The 18,005-nt window shown below is 36.1% G+C and overlaps 1 protein-coding gene across 6 annotated transcripts in view; it reads right to left on the reverse strand.

Moving 5' to 3' along the window:
* LOC143163282 (carnitine O-palmitoyltransferase 1, liver isoform-like) overlaps nt 1-18,005 on the reverse strand; it is a 68,672-nt gene that overhangs the window by 34,341 nt on the left and 16,326 nt on the right. For all 6 annotated transcript variants that reach the window (XM_076344325.1, XM_076344324.1, XM_076344327.1 and 3 more), the window contains exons 8-18: nt 15,372-15,473; nt 14,525-14,662; nt 13,563-13,640; nt 12,787-12,894; nt 11,660-11,747; nt 7,225-7,420; nt 5,880-6,068; nt 4,745-4,850; nt 3,124-3,240; nt 2,056-2,220; nt 610-744 (exon numbers count right to left, since the gene is read on the reverse strand). In XM_076344325.1, coding sequence (XP_076200440.1) covers nt 610-744; nt 2,056-2,220; nt 3,124-3,240; nt 4,745-4,850; nt 5,880-6,068; nt 7,225-7,420; nt 11,660-11,747; nt 12,787-12,894; nt 13,563-13,640; nt 14,525-14,662; nt 15,372-15,473 — 1,422 coding nt within the window. The remainder of the gene's footprint in view (nt 1-609; nt 745-2,055; nt 2,221-3,123; nt 3,241-4,744; nt 4,851-5,879; nt 6,069-7,224; nt 7,421-11,659; nt 11,748-12,786; nt 12,895-13,562; nt 13,641-14,524; nt 14,663-15,371; nt 15,474-18,005) is intronic.

The raw sequence follows: 18,005 nt of genomic DNA on the forward strand, positions 1-18,005 counted from the left end.
TAGCAAAACCTGCAAATGTAATGATTTATTTCATCAGCTGTATCTGTGAACAGTGGATTAAAGAACAGACAGTCCTTAAGACAACCGTCTTCCATTTTGATAGCAAACATTTTAACCGGTATTGTCCAAGTTTTCCAAACCCAGTTTTCCCCTAGACCATGCTTCCTTTGTTTGCTAATTAGAACATCACAATAAAGATTAAAAAGCCCATTGAAATCAACATATAAGAGCAACTACTTATTTCCTGTGAATAATACTTGCTTCCCTATCAGAAAGGAAAGCCTAACTCGTATGAGATTACTTGTTTTACAAATCTATGTTTGAATTTTATGAGTCACAAAAATTTCACAAGTCATCTTAGTTTTCTGGAGTTCAGGAACTCTAAGAAATGGCATATTTGGCTAAGTTACTGCCATTCTCTTTCGGAATAGCCTTGAATTTCTGCCATATTGACAGAAAATGTGGACAATTACCTTATGCTGCACTTCCTTCCTAAAAAACAAAGGCATCACTCTAAGTGTTTAAAAACGACCTGGGAACTTATACGGATATCTAGTGATAATTCATGTGCCTTATGGATTGTATAAGGCAACAACACCATGAACTTACATTTTCAGTTGGGTCTTCCATGGTTCGAACAAAATTACATGATTCAACAGTACACGAACGAACAGTTTCGGTCCTGCCTTCTCTGAACAAGCGTGTCATAGAGGCTTCATATGTTAAAGAAAATTTTCCCATATCCTTGAAAAGCAAAAAATAAGAACTTAAAGGTTTAGCCAGAGTTAGCCACTCTTTCTTAATCAACAGTTCAAGGTAAGCACACAGGATATGAATCACTCCACAAATTAAACTCAACATTAAGTTTTTAGTAGCCCACCATTAGCGGTCTTACCTAAAGATAATAAAGGCAAAAATAAAATTAGTAGCAGGATTTGATAAATGCTAATAGAACAACCAAACTAGCAAGGACTACCCTCTGAGTTTTATATTCAGTCTTCTTCAGTTTATAACAGAAGTTGATTTAAAGGCTATCAAAAACCTATTTGAAAGTTCAGTGGCTTCCTAATTAACAGAGCTGTGGTAAGTAATAGAGGAAACTAACATCCTTAAAAGTATTTTCAGTTAAAGGTTTAATAGCATGGAGATGCATGCCATTGTGGAGATTTTCAAGAATGTGAGAACTGAAAACAGTCTGCAAAATCCAGAAAGTGTGGCTTCCATATTTCCTGTAGATGTGCACAATCTACAGATTAAAAGTTGCCAAATGATAGTTTATCTAACACGTTAGCAACTCTACCTGTCTAAAACATACATCAGAACAGATCGTGAAAGTCTGTTCAGTTTTAGATTAAGAGGATGGGTGTTCAAAATAAAAGAGGTGGGTGGGTAATCAAACTATTTGCCACGTAGCTACCCTAACCAATGGTAAGAAAGACCGTAAGTGGTAATAGCAGCCAGGAAATCTGGATGCTTTGAAAAACCATTTGGAATGACTTTTTAAAAAAAAAAAAAAAAAAAAAAGTAGAACAGTAACTCAACAGTGACAGCTAGAAAGCAAAATGAAAAACATGCATCTTGCTACACTGGTGTTTTCTGAAAGCACATTATAGAGAAGGTGAACTAACAGAAGAAAACAGGCAGGCATTTCTGCTAATCCTGTTAGGGAGTGTCCATGACTACTGAATTAAGGGTGACTCCAAACTAAAAGATAAATTTAACACTGTTTAGACTACAACACTGTTTAGATTATAACCACAGCTACTAGAAAGTTTCATATCTACTTCTTTCAAGTCCAAAATGCCTAGGGATAGACCAACTAAGCAGCAGAGGAAAATTTGCACCAGTGTCGATACACCAACCTTTGGACAATTAATTTCCAGCTAGTAATCTGTTTAGGGTTTGTACCAATTTCTACTGAATGTCTTTAATAACCTTGCACAAGCAGTGCAAGATTACTCTAAAGTACTTTACACAGTCACATGTTTTAATCACAAACACGCTATACCCAGTTTAATGAGATTCCATAAGCCAGAAACAGTCTGTTGTTCTTACCCGATAGTGAGCAAGCTGCAGGGCAAGTTGCACGAAGGCATCAGGGCTGGTTTTTGCTTTCTTTATTAGTCCCTTCCCAAAAGCATCAAAGAAAAATGAATGGAAGTCCACATCATCTGCCAGAGCTATGGCAGTGCTCAGAGACCTCTCAATCACTTCTTGACACTAAAACAAATAAATAAATAAATGCACATATGTGCATATACATGCATTTGATGGCATTTGAGAGAAATGTTGAAAAAGCACAAGTATTTTTAATTGATAAATAAGAAACGCTGCCTTTATGCATGCCAGGAATATCATTATCTAAATAAACTCCCTTTGGAGAAAGAGGAGAAGCTATCTTTGCCAGAAAGTTAAAATTTGAAAAGCTAATGAAAAATAAGTTTTAAGCCAGTACACATCTGGAGTCCAAAAATTACACTTTAAAAAACACCCCCACATTAAGACTGTTCAGATCACTAGAACGTAATAGAATGACTGACAGAGATAGAATGGCAATAGTGTTGCATGGCTTCCAATCTGCCATACATGCTTAAACATATCACTAGCCATTACCTTTTTATTCAAAATTAAAATCCAAATAGGTGATTGCAGTTTGTCTTGAACTCGGGGGGGGGGGGGGGGGAGGGGGGGGGGATAAAAAAAAATCAAACCTTATTAGACATGTATACAGAATTTTGAACACAAAGAAGACAGGTAATCTCAAGAAACTATTACACAAGAGCATTTGTTGTGACTATAGTAACGAAACCTCAGCAACTTAAACTTCATTTTAATACAGTTACTATTTAAAATAAGTATCCACTTATTTTTGACATTTTACCAACCAAGAAAGTTTCTAGTAAAAGGTTGGCATTTCCTGGCCAGAATTTTTAAAGAGTGATGTTAAAAACCACTGATATCTTTTTAAGTAAACTCAGTAATGTCCACACATGAAATACACATCTTACAGGACTCAAAGGAATTTAAAGCTGATTTATAGGGTTATCAGTAATTACTTAAATTATTTGACTGCTCAGGAAATGAGGAGCTTCTTCCTCAAACCACTAGCTGTTCTGTACTTACTTCTTCTGGAATTTCCCATTGTAGTTTTGTAGGAATAGGAATATTTTGATTGGTATCTCCTTTGCAATGCCCATCTTCTGAATAGCCCAGTTCAAGATACTCAGTTGCCATTGCATTCTGCAAAGAATGATACTTCTTCAGAATTGCAACACATTACATATTGCTGTGGAATTAGGATGTCATTGTGAAATCAGTATGACCCATTTTCAGTAGATAGTGAAATACAATATACAATCCATTTCCAAATACTGAAAACAGCTGCAAGTGAAGCCCTCTGATTTACCTCTTACTTTAAGGCATTTTTACTTGTGTTCTGAGTGGGAAGAATACCAGATATGCACAAATACCTATTCAATTACACTGGTGCATTTTGTTAGATACTATTGAATTCATTAAAATGTTTCAATTAAAAACCCACCTCAAATTTACTAGTAGTAAAAAAAAAAAGTCAGTCTTAGAGTCTTAGATTTCACAACCTTTGTTCAATTTAGATTATAGAGAATCTCTGCAAGTTTGTTATGTGTCAAAACTTGTTCATCATGAAACAGTTTATTTCAGAGTAAGTGCATATCCCTGCAAGAATTTAATCATTTTTAAGATTTGCATCCTACTCAAAATTGCAATTTATTCTATATGTTCACTAGAGCTCTTGGGTGGGGAAGTAGAATATTTCCAAGATGAACAATAGAACTTGAACAACAGACAAAAAAGGCTGTCTTACAAGATTTCAAACAATATCCTCAGTGTTAAAAAAAAATTAAAAAAATACAGAACTATCAATAGATTTGAAACTGCTCAATATGGAAAGAGAAAGCTTGACAAAAATCTATTGCGTGTTCTACATATATATTTCTAATCTCTTCTTTTAATTTAATTTTCTCACTTAGTGGTCAGAACAATATATAATAAAATTAGGAAATTACTTGGGACACCAGTCAGACCTGAGACCCATTTTCACAAATACATAATGAAATCAGAATTAGCTACTGTTAATGAAGTAGTTTTCAGTGATTGAGTCATGTAACTTTTTATGGGTTTAAGCTTGAAAAAGAAAAAGAAAAAAATCAAATAGGATTTAAAGTAATAAACTAAGCTCATGCTGAATAAACCTGACAAAAAGTGCATTTATTCCATTCATTGCAAATAAATACAAGATATAATTTAAACAGCATCTCAATCTGCAGCTTATCAAACAATGGCTTAGAGGAAAAGTTAAACTCTGTACCATTTCTTTAAATTTTGAAAGTAAGTGGGATTTTTATAGCACAAGAAAGCTTAAGTGCTTCAGGAGCATGTATACACGCAAAATACAATGCCATATCAAAGAGGCAACAATCTATTGATTTAGATTATAAACAAGTTAGATGGGGAACTGTATCACTTTTCTATGGAGACATCTATGTTCATTTAATTTAAAAGGACAGCAACCTTTTCTTTTAAGCAAGGTTTGTTGTTTTTTTTTTTTCTTAATTCCACAGTTGCTATAAACACAGGCCTGTAATCACTCATCAGCAACATGAATGCAAGGGATTCATGCAAGGGTACCTGCTGATCCTTCAGGACTGTTGCATGGACCATATCACATTATTTTCTGCATTAACTTTTTGTACTAAACACCTACCTCCCACAGGTGTCCAACAATAGGAGCATCTGCCCAAGAGTGCTCTGCATTCAGACCCGTTCTGCCATTTTTGAATATTATAAGAGTGAATGTTTTATCAAACCACCTACAAAAGAAATTAAGATTTCCTTATGGTTTTGTAGGTTTCAAAAGCATTTTTATACTGCAACTTCATCTCTCAAAAATTCACATTCAAATGCACTAGTTCTTAGGGGTTTGGGGTTTTTTAAATAAGTTTGTTTAAATAAATAGACATAAATTTGAACCTCATGAAGTTCAACAAGGCCAAGTGCAAGGTCCTACGCCCAGGTCAGGGCAATCCCCAGTATCAATAGACTGGGGGATGAAGGGATTGAGCAGCCCTGCAGAGAAGGACTTGGGGTACTGATGGATGAAAAATTGGACATGTGCCAGCAATGTGTGCTTGCAGCCCAGAAATCCAATCATATCCTGGACTGTGTAAGCAGCAGTGTGGCCAGCAGGTCGAGAGGAGGTGATTCTCACCCTCTGCTCTGCTTTTATGAGACCCCACCTGGAGTACTGCATCCAGCTCTGGGGTTCCCAGTACAAGACATGGACCTGTTAGAGTGGGTGCAGGGGAGGGCAGGAACACCTCTCCCAGGAAGAAAAGCTGAGTTGGGGTTGTTCAGTCTGGAGAAGAGAAGGCTTTGGGACACCTTCTTGTGGCCTTTCAACATATAAAGAGGGCTTATAGGAAAGACTGAGAAAGACTTTTTACCAGGGCCCGTAGTGACAGGACAAGGGACAACAGTTATAAACTGAAAGAGGGTAGGCTTAGATTCGTCATAAGGGAGAATTTTTTTTTTTTTTTTATTATGATGAGGGTTGTGAGACGCTGGAACAGCTTGCCCAGAGAAGTTGTGGATGCCCCATCATTGGAAGTATTCAAAGTCAGGTTGGACAGGGCTTTGAGCAATCTGGTGTAGTGAAAGGTGTCCCTGCCCATGGCAAGGGTGGTGGACTAGATAATCTTTGAAAGTCCCTTCCAACCCAAACCATTCTGTGATTCTATGAAATTTATCAGCTTGTAAGTCACTAAATCATATGTATTAGCCATGAGAATTAGTGAAATTCTAAAAAAGAGAAGGCATTTTCCACAGAGTCAATACTGTACCTGTCATAACATCTGCCATGTATTAATGATTTTGCGTATGTATCCAGTGACCTCACTGGATCTTCTTTCCTGTACCCTTGCTCGATGTCATCCAATGTCACAAAAAATGCTGCTTTTTCAATAGCATCTAAGGACTGTTTGTTCTTTCCATGGCTAAAATAAGCCTGTCGAGCTTTAGCCCATGGTACTCTGCAAAAAGAATATGGTTTATAGCCAGATCACGTGAATGTGTCAATGTTTTATCACCCTTAAGATTACTGAGACATTCCTCCTACTTTTATCAAATTTGAAGCAACTACTTTCATTGCATTTAAACTATATCAGCAGTGAAAAGTTCTGAAAAATACACGTACAGTGTAATCCTAGGAACCAATTCAACATAAGCTTCACACATGTGTGAAGCTTAAACCTCAGAAATTCAACATTTCTGCAGCATGTAGTATGTATAGCTATCATCCACATTTATAACTGAACAACAGAAAATATCTATTATATGGAAGAAGAAAATAGTAATAATAATGAAAACAATCAACAGATTAATATCCATCGTTGTAATACCTAAATCTAAGAATCTGGACAATTGTCAATAAAAAGTTCCATGGTAAATGCCTGAAAAAGATCTGAAGTTAAAGAAGTCCTGAACAATGTAATTTCTGTATGATTGCACCATGTTTATTTATAAATTTATGTGGTTTTCCCAATGAAAAATTATTTCAGTTTGTTTTAAAGCAGAAAGTGAGAGAAAGGGAGGACTCCTAGTAAGAAAGTATATTAAAATCCACAGCTCTTTCTCTTCCTTGTCCAGAAACAACTAGACAGATTAAATCGTGACAAACTTAGTTCAATTTAATTCAATAATCTTGCACCTCGAGCCAACTGAGTATATACTGCTTCATTTTGTAGGTGCAAGTCATGAATATGGAGTAACAAGTTACTGAATTTACATTCTCAATCTTAATTTTTAAGATATTCTTTAAAATGCCAGCGAACCCCAGAGTAGATATAAAACTCAAGCAGTTCAATATGTGTAATACCGTAAAGCTTCCAGTTACCACTCTTATGATAACCAAAATCAAATCAAACTTCTCCAGGTAAGTATAGGTAAGCTGCATACAGGGTTGCCACTGCAAAATTACTTTTAACTCCATGTAGTTATATATAACTATATATATATATTCAGTTAAATAACTGAAGAGCTGTTACATGTTAGCAAGATACAAAATCAGTAATAAAGGTATAATCAACTGACTGCAGACTATTTTAAAATTCCAAAGCCAATATTCAATTAGCATACTATGCAACTATTTCTAAATATGAAAATTAATTTAAAAAATAACCACCATACCTATCTCCTGCAGTAAGAGCTGCTAGTTTCTCTTCACCAGCCTGAGGCTCTGAATCATCATCAAGAATTCTTTGCATCTGCTGTTCAATTTCTCGGGGTTTCAACAGTCTACCATCATGGTACAGCCACACTTTGAAGTAACGGCCCTTATGATACACAACAATGTGTTTACTGTCTTTCACATGCTGGAGAGTATCTAGAATTGGAAACACTTAGGTGAAAACAAAGCTGAAGTCTCAAAACACTAATGGACTAAATAACATCAAATACCTACTGCATGCACTACCAGTTAGCAACAGCTTATTTATTTTAACAAAGTAATAAATAGTGTGGAATAAACTGCTCCATGTTATTTCATCACAAAGATTCCTGCATGAAATAGTCAAATACCCAGATTTGATAATCATTTGCATATATAGCTCCACCAGTTTCCACACTGGAGGCCAATATTAAGCAACTAAATCTGTATTTCTGTATCTGAAAAGTAAGCACTAGCAGCGTAGTCTGATTAAGCAGTCAGCAAAAGAACACGCTAGAAGAGCCTGAGGAAAGGTACTTGATTTAAAAGTTGGTTTTTTTTTTTAAAAATCATCTGCATTCAAGTGCTAGACAACTCACGGTGCAATCTGTGGAGAATCTTAAGAGAGCCCAATTTTAGTACCATAAGCTTTTGTTCACATTTATCCTGGCAGATGCAGAGTGAACACTCCATCTATGGCCAAAAAGTGTAGTGTTATGGAAGTCAGTGAAGCAGAAACCTAGGCCACAAATTTTTCATCACTTTATTATTTACATGGCTTAATTGGGATAAGCCTGAATTATTCATGAAGGCATTGTATCAAACTACAGATGAAGGTTTCTACAGCAGCCAGGAAAAGCCCTCAATTGATGAAAACAGTTAACTGAATTCCTTCACTACCCCAAAGAACTGTTATATTCCTATGAATCTGAAAAGACCCATTACTGAGATGGTGAAGAAAGATGATGTCAAAAATGAGGGCTGAGCCTAAAAGTCATGATTCTGAGAGATCTGAGAAACATTGTACCAGGAAAGAGTTCTATACTTTGGGTGCTCTCAGCTATCCATAAAGTTTTGGTAGGTATGCTCCATCTACTGATCAGAAGCAGTTTTATGCTAATCATGCCTTTGGCTATCTACTTTGCATTTCTGCCAAAGATAGGATGCCTGTGATGAAAGTGCTAGGATTGGCAGAAGCATCACTCCAACTGTCAATTACATTAATACAATGGGTTGTGAATTGAGATGAAACCCCACAGAGGGGGAAAGAAGCAGCAAAGCAATCACCTAGTGAGTTAACTTCTTCTATAAGTTGGGACACCCCAAGTATTTGTCTCATGTACATGATGTGTCCCTACAAAAAAGACAACCTCTGGAGTGTAAAAAGCGAGATCATTAGTCATCTACATCAACAACTGACTTCACAACAGTTAAGCCCTGGCAATTACCTTTCAGACACCTTATTTATGGGCCTAAATACAGATTTATGCACCTGGAGTACAGATTTCTTGCAATACAAAAAAATCCTTTCCTTTTTCTTGCCAGTCCAAGAAGTCTTTTATGTACATCTGAAGATGCATGTAACATGCTACATGGATTTCCTATAAAAAAAAGTGGGAATGGAAAGACATAAAGGCTTCCCTGCTTAAAAGAAGTGGTTTACTCCATAGAGTGTTTTGTTAAAAGACATGAAGATTAAACAACTGCTGAAGCAACAGGATACAATGTTCATTAAGATTTTACCACCAATTAACATGAAGACATGCCACAGAATTTTTCCTTTTTTTTTTTTTTAATATGCTGCTCCTTTAGGAACTGTAACATATATAAAATACAATTGAAATCAGAGGGCAAGAAATCAAGCTACTCATGAAAAGCTGGGAAAAATGTCTTTATAACTCACTTATCCACATACAGAATGACAAAAGTTGTTTTTCCTTTGGAAAAATAGAAACAATGAAAAACTGAAAAAGTAAAATAGGAAACGTGAAGTACTTAGGATGAAAATAAGGTAATTTTTGTGATGCTGACTGTACTTTAATTTGAAAGACTTTAAGCAGGAGAAACTGAAGAGAACCATTAAGATATTTATTTTAATCATTGATCATTTTAATACATTAAGGATGTATTTTAATCAGGTGTTATGGTTAGAATGGGCTACTTCTACATTTTTGTGCAAAACTCATTTCAGACTAAGAGAACACAAAATCCAAAGTTAAATGCAAACAGTTCATACCTTTCATTTTATTGAGGACCGGGAAGAGGCAAGGGTAGCACTTTCCATACTTGAAGTATTCTAAATAACAATGGCTCATACACTACAGTTGTCTAATAGAGATTTTTAAACTTGCTAGTCTACTTAAGCTACTAGATCATGATCGAAGTAGTCATTGCATCAAGGATATGTTTTTCTCCATCTTGCAGATAAAGGAAGCTGAGGCATAGCTGGGAAATAATTCCTCAATATCTACTAAAGGCCAGCAGCAGAACTGAGAGTAAAATCCTTATCTGACACATGCACCTACTGCTTTATCCACTAGCCAATGCCACTTTCCCCCCTTATCCAACTTCATACAGTACAGCAAATGTCAGACCTCCAGCAGGGAAGAGCGGGCACATTCCTGTGTCTGTTTAGAAACTCTTTATGTTTTTTATTCTGTAGTCGAGTGGGACTAACATGCTCAAATGCAGCTTGAAACATAAGAATGAGTTACAGATCTCAAAAGAAAGTTAAAAAATATATCCTATCTTCAAGTGACAGCCCATTCCCAATGGAGGTGACTAACCAATAACCCCTTGCATTCCAAATTCCTAGTGATTGTCCTCTGCACTAATCATAACTAATCAGGATAACTCTGCCAAATGCTGTATTTCATCATGATGCTGCCACAATGACGCAGTGTTGGATAAACATGTGAACTCAGTTCTAAGAGGCTCTTCAGCATATAACCAGATCAGAGAAACCTAGATATAGCTTAAGCTTTTGTAGAAAGCACAACAACAGAAGTCCACTCAAATCTGCTGTGAAATTTTTAGTTTGCTTCTCAAAGAAGAAGAAAATGGATAGCAATGTTTTCTTCCACCTGTTGACTACAAGCGTTAGTATTTCTAGATGCAATCTGCCTCCTTTTACGTGACAAAACTCAGGAAAAAAAAAAAACAACAACAAAAAAGCCACTTTAATATTAAGATCATAAAAAACAGCTCGAGCCTGGAAAATTTAGGATAAGCTGATGGAGATCTTTGGAGGCTTCTTTGGGGAGAAACCCATGATGAACTTTTAGGGATACATTACCATTAGAAAAATAACACCATATGCAGAAGAATCAGCCTCAAGAGCTTGGATGATGTATTGACCATCAAAAAAATATTGTATTTTTATGTTGAGATACAACAACAAACAATTTATCAAAGGCTTGCCAATGACTAAAGTGAAATGCTTTTATGTCTATAGGCAGTGTTAATGAATGCATGCAATGACACCATATGTACACCTACAGTGAGAGAGTGTATATGAACCGTCACTTACAGATACTTTTTTTTTCCTGACTGAGCTAACATGATTGCTTGTGATCACGTAAACATATCCTTAGTCTCCCACAATAAGCAGAAGTTGCAGGAACAGACTCAGGTGAAAATGACCCTGCTGTAAGTCAACAGGTACACTCCTCTATTCAACATTAAAATGTGAAAACTTAGTTACTCATAGCTTAGGATAATCAGCCAATTGCTGGGAGTTAGGGCAGGGCGGGAACTAACAAAACTCAGAGTATAAATTTTCTTAATCTGTTACATAGAAAGTTTGGACACAGTCCTTATTACAGGTGATTTCACTTAGCTGATGTCTTACAGTACATACAAAAGGTCAAGGTTACAGTGGCATTGAAAACCTGGACAGGACTAAGACTGTACCTGCCTCTAAACCAGGTAAACAACTAGTGTTGAACATATGTTCATATTGAGAAGAACAGGTTGGGATGCTGTTGTGAATCATAAGCTGAAAGGAAAAAGGGAAAGTCAAGCAAGCAAAAGATTTTAAAATGGTTGAGATAAGAGAACACAACTTTTATAAAGATAAAAACATGGATATCAAAGGATCCTGAAAGAGTAGAATGGAGAAAAGTAAAGGTTATTTATAAGTCAAAAACACAGGGCAGACAACAGTTTCTTGAAGTTAGTTTTTAATTTAAGTAAAGGAAGAGACAAAAAACACTGAAGAACTTTCAAAATCACCCTAAAAGGAAAAACCATCTATGCACTCTATAGCAATTCATTACTTCCTGAGTATCGGAACACAGTATTGGTGTGTACTTGTGTCTGTCAGATCCTTATCTGGAAAAATGGGATTTTAGCAGAAAATATCCCAAAAACTGAATTCCATTAAGATGTTTATTCCCCTCGGCTGGCCCTGCTTACCTGATTCCTCTCCTGGGATACGGGAGGTATTAAACATCCTTTCCCACTGAGCTGAGCAGAGTGGAACAGTAGATCCCATCAGAAGAATCTGTGCCGCAAATGTACATTAAAATGTAATTTTGCATATACAATTAGCAAATTAAAAAGGAAAGAAAAAACAGGATCTCGTTAAAGACAGGCTGTAGAACAGTAAGATTTATAATACATCAACGCAGGTTTGGTTCCCCCCCTGCCCCGTTCATTGTCTTTCCTTGAACTACACGTTGAAGATTCCACTGACATTCCAGTAGCTGTATTTTTCCCACCCCCCTACCAAAAGCTCACCCTTCAGGAGGGATGACTGAAGCTAGCTAGCATCTGAAATCCAAAGAGCTCTCAATGGCCAGTCTGGGTGCAAAACTTAAACATGCAGCATGCATTACCCCTTAATTTCTTCTTTTAAAGCTATTGCTGGCTGTGTAGGAACAGAAGTTCACGCTTCTCGGATTTGTAGTTACATACAACTAATCACATCCCTGCCATGACCTTCAGCAAAACTACTTAATTGTTTCTACAACATTTGTTTGCTACAACACACAACCACTGGACAGAACAGAAATTCAGAATGAGATTCACCTTGCCTATCCTTGCCACCTAGAAATTAGTGCAACACAGAATATTATCATCATCTATACTTACGCTGCCACTGGCCCACTCTTGGCCTCAAGGTCCAGTCCTTTGTCCCAACCACCTCCCTGGGCTCACACTATATGATACCACAGACTTTTCAGACTTCAGTGGCTCAGAAGTACAATTACATGCTTAGCACATACCAGTAAGTATTCCGTATAACATCTGTTAACATATGCAAGTACAAGCCTCTATTTGTCTTTTGGGCAAACACATACATTAATTTCAAATACTGCAATTAGTTGGCATGACAGAATCCTGTATTTGTGATAGTTGGTAGTTTCTGCCCATGTGCAATTCAAATGATAACCAAGATGTCTGGGAGCACAAATGTAGTTACATCTTACATGTAGTTCTGACAATAAGAAATTCCTCTCCTGTCCCATTCTGAAAACCGATCGACTTCTTACAGACTATGCTGGAAAAAGATCAAAAGCCATTTAAACTGGTATACATACTGGCTTGATTTCTTGTCTATCCAGTTTTTTCCGATAGAGCAGGATGGCATGGATAACATTACCAGCTCTAGCTGCCTGCAGGGTTGTGGGAGATAAATAAAGGAAGTCCTGTAAAGTACATAAGAATCATAAGTTAATGATTACCAGACTAGATTTAAAAAAAAATACTGATAGTACTTCTCATTCACATTCTTAAAGTTTATTCTGGTCAATATAGAAAAGTCTTTAAAACATATGAAGTGCACTAGTGCAGTGAGTTGATGACTTAAATTTCTTCAACAGTCACAATCTCCTTAAACAGCATCAGTCCTAAAACATACATGATAGCTCTTAATCATCCCAGTAGAAAAGACAATGCTACTTAAAACTTGAATCCAAGACTAGAATATTTCCTCCTCTTGCTTTTAATTTTAGGGTCTTTTACAATTTTACTTCCCATACAGACATTTGCGAATATAAGCACACACCTTGTTGAACTGTGCTACCCATGAAGTTTTACATGGAGCTTTTGAAAGATTGCTTGTTGCAGTAAGCACAAAACTGTGTAAGTAATTACTGCATGAGTTTGCCTAAGTGGCAGATGTGCTAAGTTTATTATTAAGATAGCACTGTACTTGAAGACATTGGCTGTAGGTTATACTAGAAGAAAGAAAAACAAAGGTCACATACTCAGTGGCAATGGATTTCTAAACAGAAAGATATAACGAAATAAGATACCTGGCAGAAATTTTACAGTGCTTGTTTGACACGTAAGTTTTTTTATAGTATTTACCTACCATTGCAAAATAGTTACTATTAACCATAATCGGTCCACGTCCTCTAAGGTAGATATATTCTTCCCACCAATCACTAACCTGTAGCAGGAAAGAAAACGAAAGCAGTAAAATCTCAATTTCCACAGTTTGTGCCTTCTGTGTTAGTGACTCCACAACACAACATTCCATCCAGAAGCAGGAAGAAAACTGCTAGCTTGCCCCCCTACTTAAAAAAGGCAAACAAAAACACCCTAACGTGTTAAACTTCAGGGAAAACAGCAAAAAAGGGGCAAGGAATTTAAATTAAATTCAGCTGTAGCTCTCTGATAAGCTTCTGAAGAAGTCATCACCTTCAGATAATATTTAAAATGTATCAGATCTCCTGAATGTTTTGCAGCCTTTGCCAGGACACTGTAGCTTAGGCTACTGGGTACAGCTAGATGTTACATAATATATCAGGAAGGAATTATATTACAGTTCTCACCATGATGTTGGGGTTTGGGTTTTCTTTTTGGTAAAAGAAAAAAACAAAACAAAAAAACCCAACCCGAAACAAACTTATTGTTGCAATTCTTTATTTCTCTTCCATATCCTTTAGCTGCTCTATATAGAAAAGTTGTCCTAAATCACTCTTCTAAACTACATGGCTAGCCAGGCCCATTGTTGAGTTATCAAGCTTAACAAGCAAATAAACAGACCTCAAAAGCAATCATAAGAGCAAAAGCTAAATCACCTGCTCCAAAGTAACAAACACAAAATGAGGATTCATTCTTTCAAGTTCCATTCACCACACTGTTTACCAAATCACACAAATTATTCCTGTGCAAATCAGGTGGTCTCCAATGCACTTTACAAAAATATTAGGCAGTTTCAATTGTCTTCTTTCACATTTAAGAAAGAATGAAAGTTAAGCCAAAAAAGGCAACAGGGAACAAATTAAGTTATGTCATTTGAACAATTGAGCCTCCTATTTATCTACTCACATAGTTTGTGGCCCACCAGGATTTTAGCTTCAAATACCACTGAAGCCTTGGTCCCAAATTAAATGCAAAATCTTTGGCAAGACCCTCCATTCTTCTGAACTCTTCATCATCCATAAGTGGCTGAACTGATTCCAGATACTAGAATACAGCACAAGAGTCAGCATCAGAATAGTAACTAATACGTAGCTTCTCGCCATTCCTACACAAAGCATTTGAACAGTAGACAAAGATTATCCAGACTCAATTCATAAGGTTATAAATACTATGTTGTTAAAATAAGAATATACACTCTTCTAAACATCTGCCTGCAAACTACAAAAATGAGATCTTTTGCCAGACATTTGTCAGCAAATCACAAGTGGAAGAGGTTACTTTTCTAAAGATACATTTTCCACTCAAAAGGGGAAGATATACTGCTTCTTCAGTATCAGGCAGAAATATTTTTTTTGTCTCTAAAAATTAAACCTTCTGTTTCTGTGACATACTACATACATCTTACTTACACTCTTTGCTATAAGGTTTTGAGTCATAAAACACATTTATACATTCAAGCTGTGGAAGATAACAAAACTGGTATGTTTCAAAAGCCCTGGAAATCACACTTTGTTGCATAGTCTTACATCAACAGACATCACATCATCCAATATGAATTACACCAGCTTCAAACTGTCACCAGTTTCAGTTTGTCACAGCCTTTATTTTAATTTCTATGCAGAAGTTTTAATCCATTACACCATATTAATACCACCATGCAATACTTTTATAAGACATGGCAAAAAAAACCCACAAGGGCATCTAACTATGGATTCAATGTTACTGAAGAAAATGAATTAATGAATGTACACACCCTATTGACTGTGTCTTTAACAGCTGGAACTGGCAATCGTGGTAAAGATGTCTGGAAACTGTATAACATGGGTTTACGTCCTGAGAAGAGTTTTACAAGTGCCTGAAGAAAAGAAAAAAACCAAACAAAATACACACGTCGAATTATTAGGTTCAACAAAAGAAAAATGACAGAGTAATAAAGTGTAATGTAACTCATAGTTCTTTTCACTGGTAAATTATACTGTACTAAATGTAGCAAACTATCATATTTATCATTGTTTCACAAATCAAAAAGGCACTGACATAAACTAACTTCCTAAAGGTTAAACAACATGTCAGTGGAAGATAAAGATAGTCATAGTCATTCCTGACTTCCCAGACAATCTTCTGGTCATTAGGCAATATTGTTGTTTATGAATGGCACACCTTGATCTCAACAGAAAATAAAGACAGAGTTTCTTAGCACTTCTTTTCTTCATACATTTCCCTCTGTAAAGATTAAAAAAGCAAGTCTACCGGTTGATCTCTTACTATATAGTAGATACTACAAAAACATCTATATTGTGCTTCAAAACGGGAATCATTATCAAGCCCGTCACCCAGCTAAGGATCCTAGATAACTATAGCCACCTTTAAAAATAATAATTATGCTTTGGAATCATGGTTTAATATTTTGCAAAGTTATAGCTCAACATTGATAATAGTACTGATGTTACAGGGAGTTTCTTCAAGCGTGAGTCTATCTCAGGTAGTCTACTGCACGATTTGAACATACCAAATTGTGTAAGCATGCCAGTGTTATACTTGGTGCTTGTGTTACAAAAAAACCAACGAAACAAAAAAGCCAGGGATGACAGTTCCCATCTTAGCTTCAGGTATTACAGCATCTCCTGTTTTCCATGGGAGACTGAAGACAGAAGCAGCATTTCGGTCTACAACTACTTCTCAGCTGTGACACACACTAGGCTCAAAGTCTAGGCCATGCAACTTCTAGGCTACCCATGAAAGGATTTTGACATTATCACCCTATTTCAGCATGAAAGTAAGGTCAATTATTACACCAACAATCCAGTGGAATCTTTATTGTAAAAGTCCAATCCTGGTCTGCTATACTATACCATGTATTGTATATAGGCCAATAGACTAAAGACGGAAGAAAACAGAGGATGTCATTTCACTACTAAGTTCCTATAACTTCTCCCTTCTATCCCACCCCAACTGACAAAACTACTTGTTAAAATGTAGTTCCCCCCCTCTCAATTTCCTTGGTTAGCACAGCTAGAGGAGGTTGTTTTAGGCAGCACAAGACTATTAAGAATTGCAGAGTATTACCACAAAAGACCTCCCTGCAAATGGATCTGTATCAGAGTTGTCAGATATACATGGATGCATCACAGTGATCAGCCCAATGAAATCTAGTTGTGCTTCATAACAAGATAAATTTGAAGCCAGGTGAGGAAAAAAAAACGCTCAGCTTTTCGTAAGAAAATCTAATTCCACACTTGAAGACAATTGTATTCCAGAACTCTTAAACCAGGAAAGGCTGAATTTATCTTCAGAGAGTACCTGCTCAACTGACAAAAACAGCAAACATTTCACAGTATTCACCTCTTAAGTAAACTTGTAGTAGAGAATTTATAAGAGTTTGAGACCATTAAAGAGATCTGACAGACATGCATATTTAATTACATCTCTAATTTCATATGCAGCCACAGCAAATAATCTCATTCTAGCATGTGTTGCATCTGTTCACAGATTATTATTATTTTTTAACTTATTTTTTAAAACTGCAACTAATACTTGGATTTTTCCCCTAATCCTGGTACAGGAAATTTGACTTTAGAAGATGAAATATGTGCAATAAAAGTGCCACCAGTCTTCCAACCAGCCTGAAAATCACTTTGTACTGTGACTGAAATCAGAGCTCAGGTTTTTGATCTGCATGACTATCTGAACAGAAGACAGTATATTCACGATAGTGTTTTTCATGCTGTTAATCAGCATGAAAAACTGCTAAGAAAAAAACCCAAACCAACACAACATGAAAACCCCTCCAGAAAATTACATAATATTAAAGGATAATAAAAATCTAGAAAACTACGGTAGTTGGTACTGTTATACTAGGGAAAACAGTCTTCTCTTTTGTTGGGACTAGCTAAAGAAAGAATAAGGTATTAAAGTAGAGCTTCATATTAAGTATAGATGAGATACTGTTGGGCATACACCTTTATAGTGTTCTATATTTTAAAACGTGTAATACACAACAAAATACATATGCAACATATATAATAGACAAAAATTTATAAATACAATACACAAAGCATGGTAAGTAGCATTACAGTTCATACTGTTTAAGGTTGATAAGGCAATATTAACAACTTTAAAATATCTATCTGGTAGGACATGCTGAACACCCAGACAGCTACAGCTTCAAGCAATTGACAGAAAGCCTTACCATTCAGAGCCTGTACTGTACAAATTCGAGTCATGAGGCTCCTGATACTGCTTCCAGGAGAAACTATCAATTAGAAATTTCATTTGTAACAGATGAACATTAAATTCTATTTTAGTGTACCATTCTGGATACCTGTTCTTGAACACATTTCATAATAAATCATGACATGTTGTTAGTCTAACACACATCAGTTAATTT

Source organism: Aptenodytes patagonicus, chromosome 7, assembly GCF_965638725.1.
Source record: "Aptenodytes patagonicus chromosome 7, bAptPat1.pri.cur, whole genome shotgun sequence".
Classification (NCBI taxonomy): Eukaryota; Metazoa; Chordata; class Aves; order Sphenisciformes; family Spheniscidae; genus Aptenodytes; species Aptenodytes patagonicus.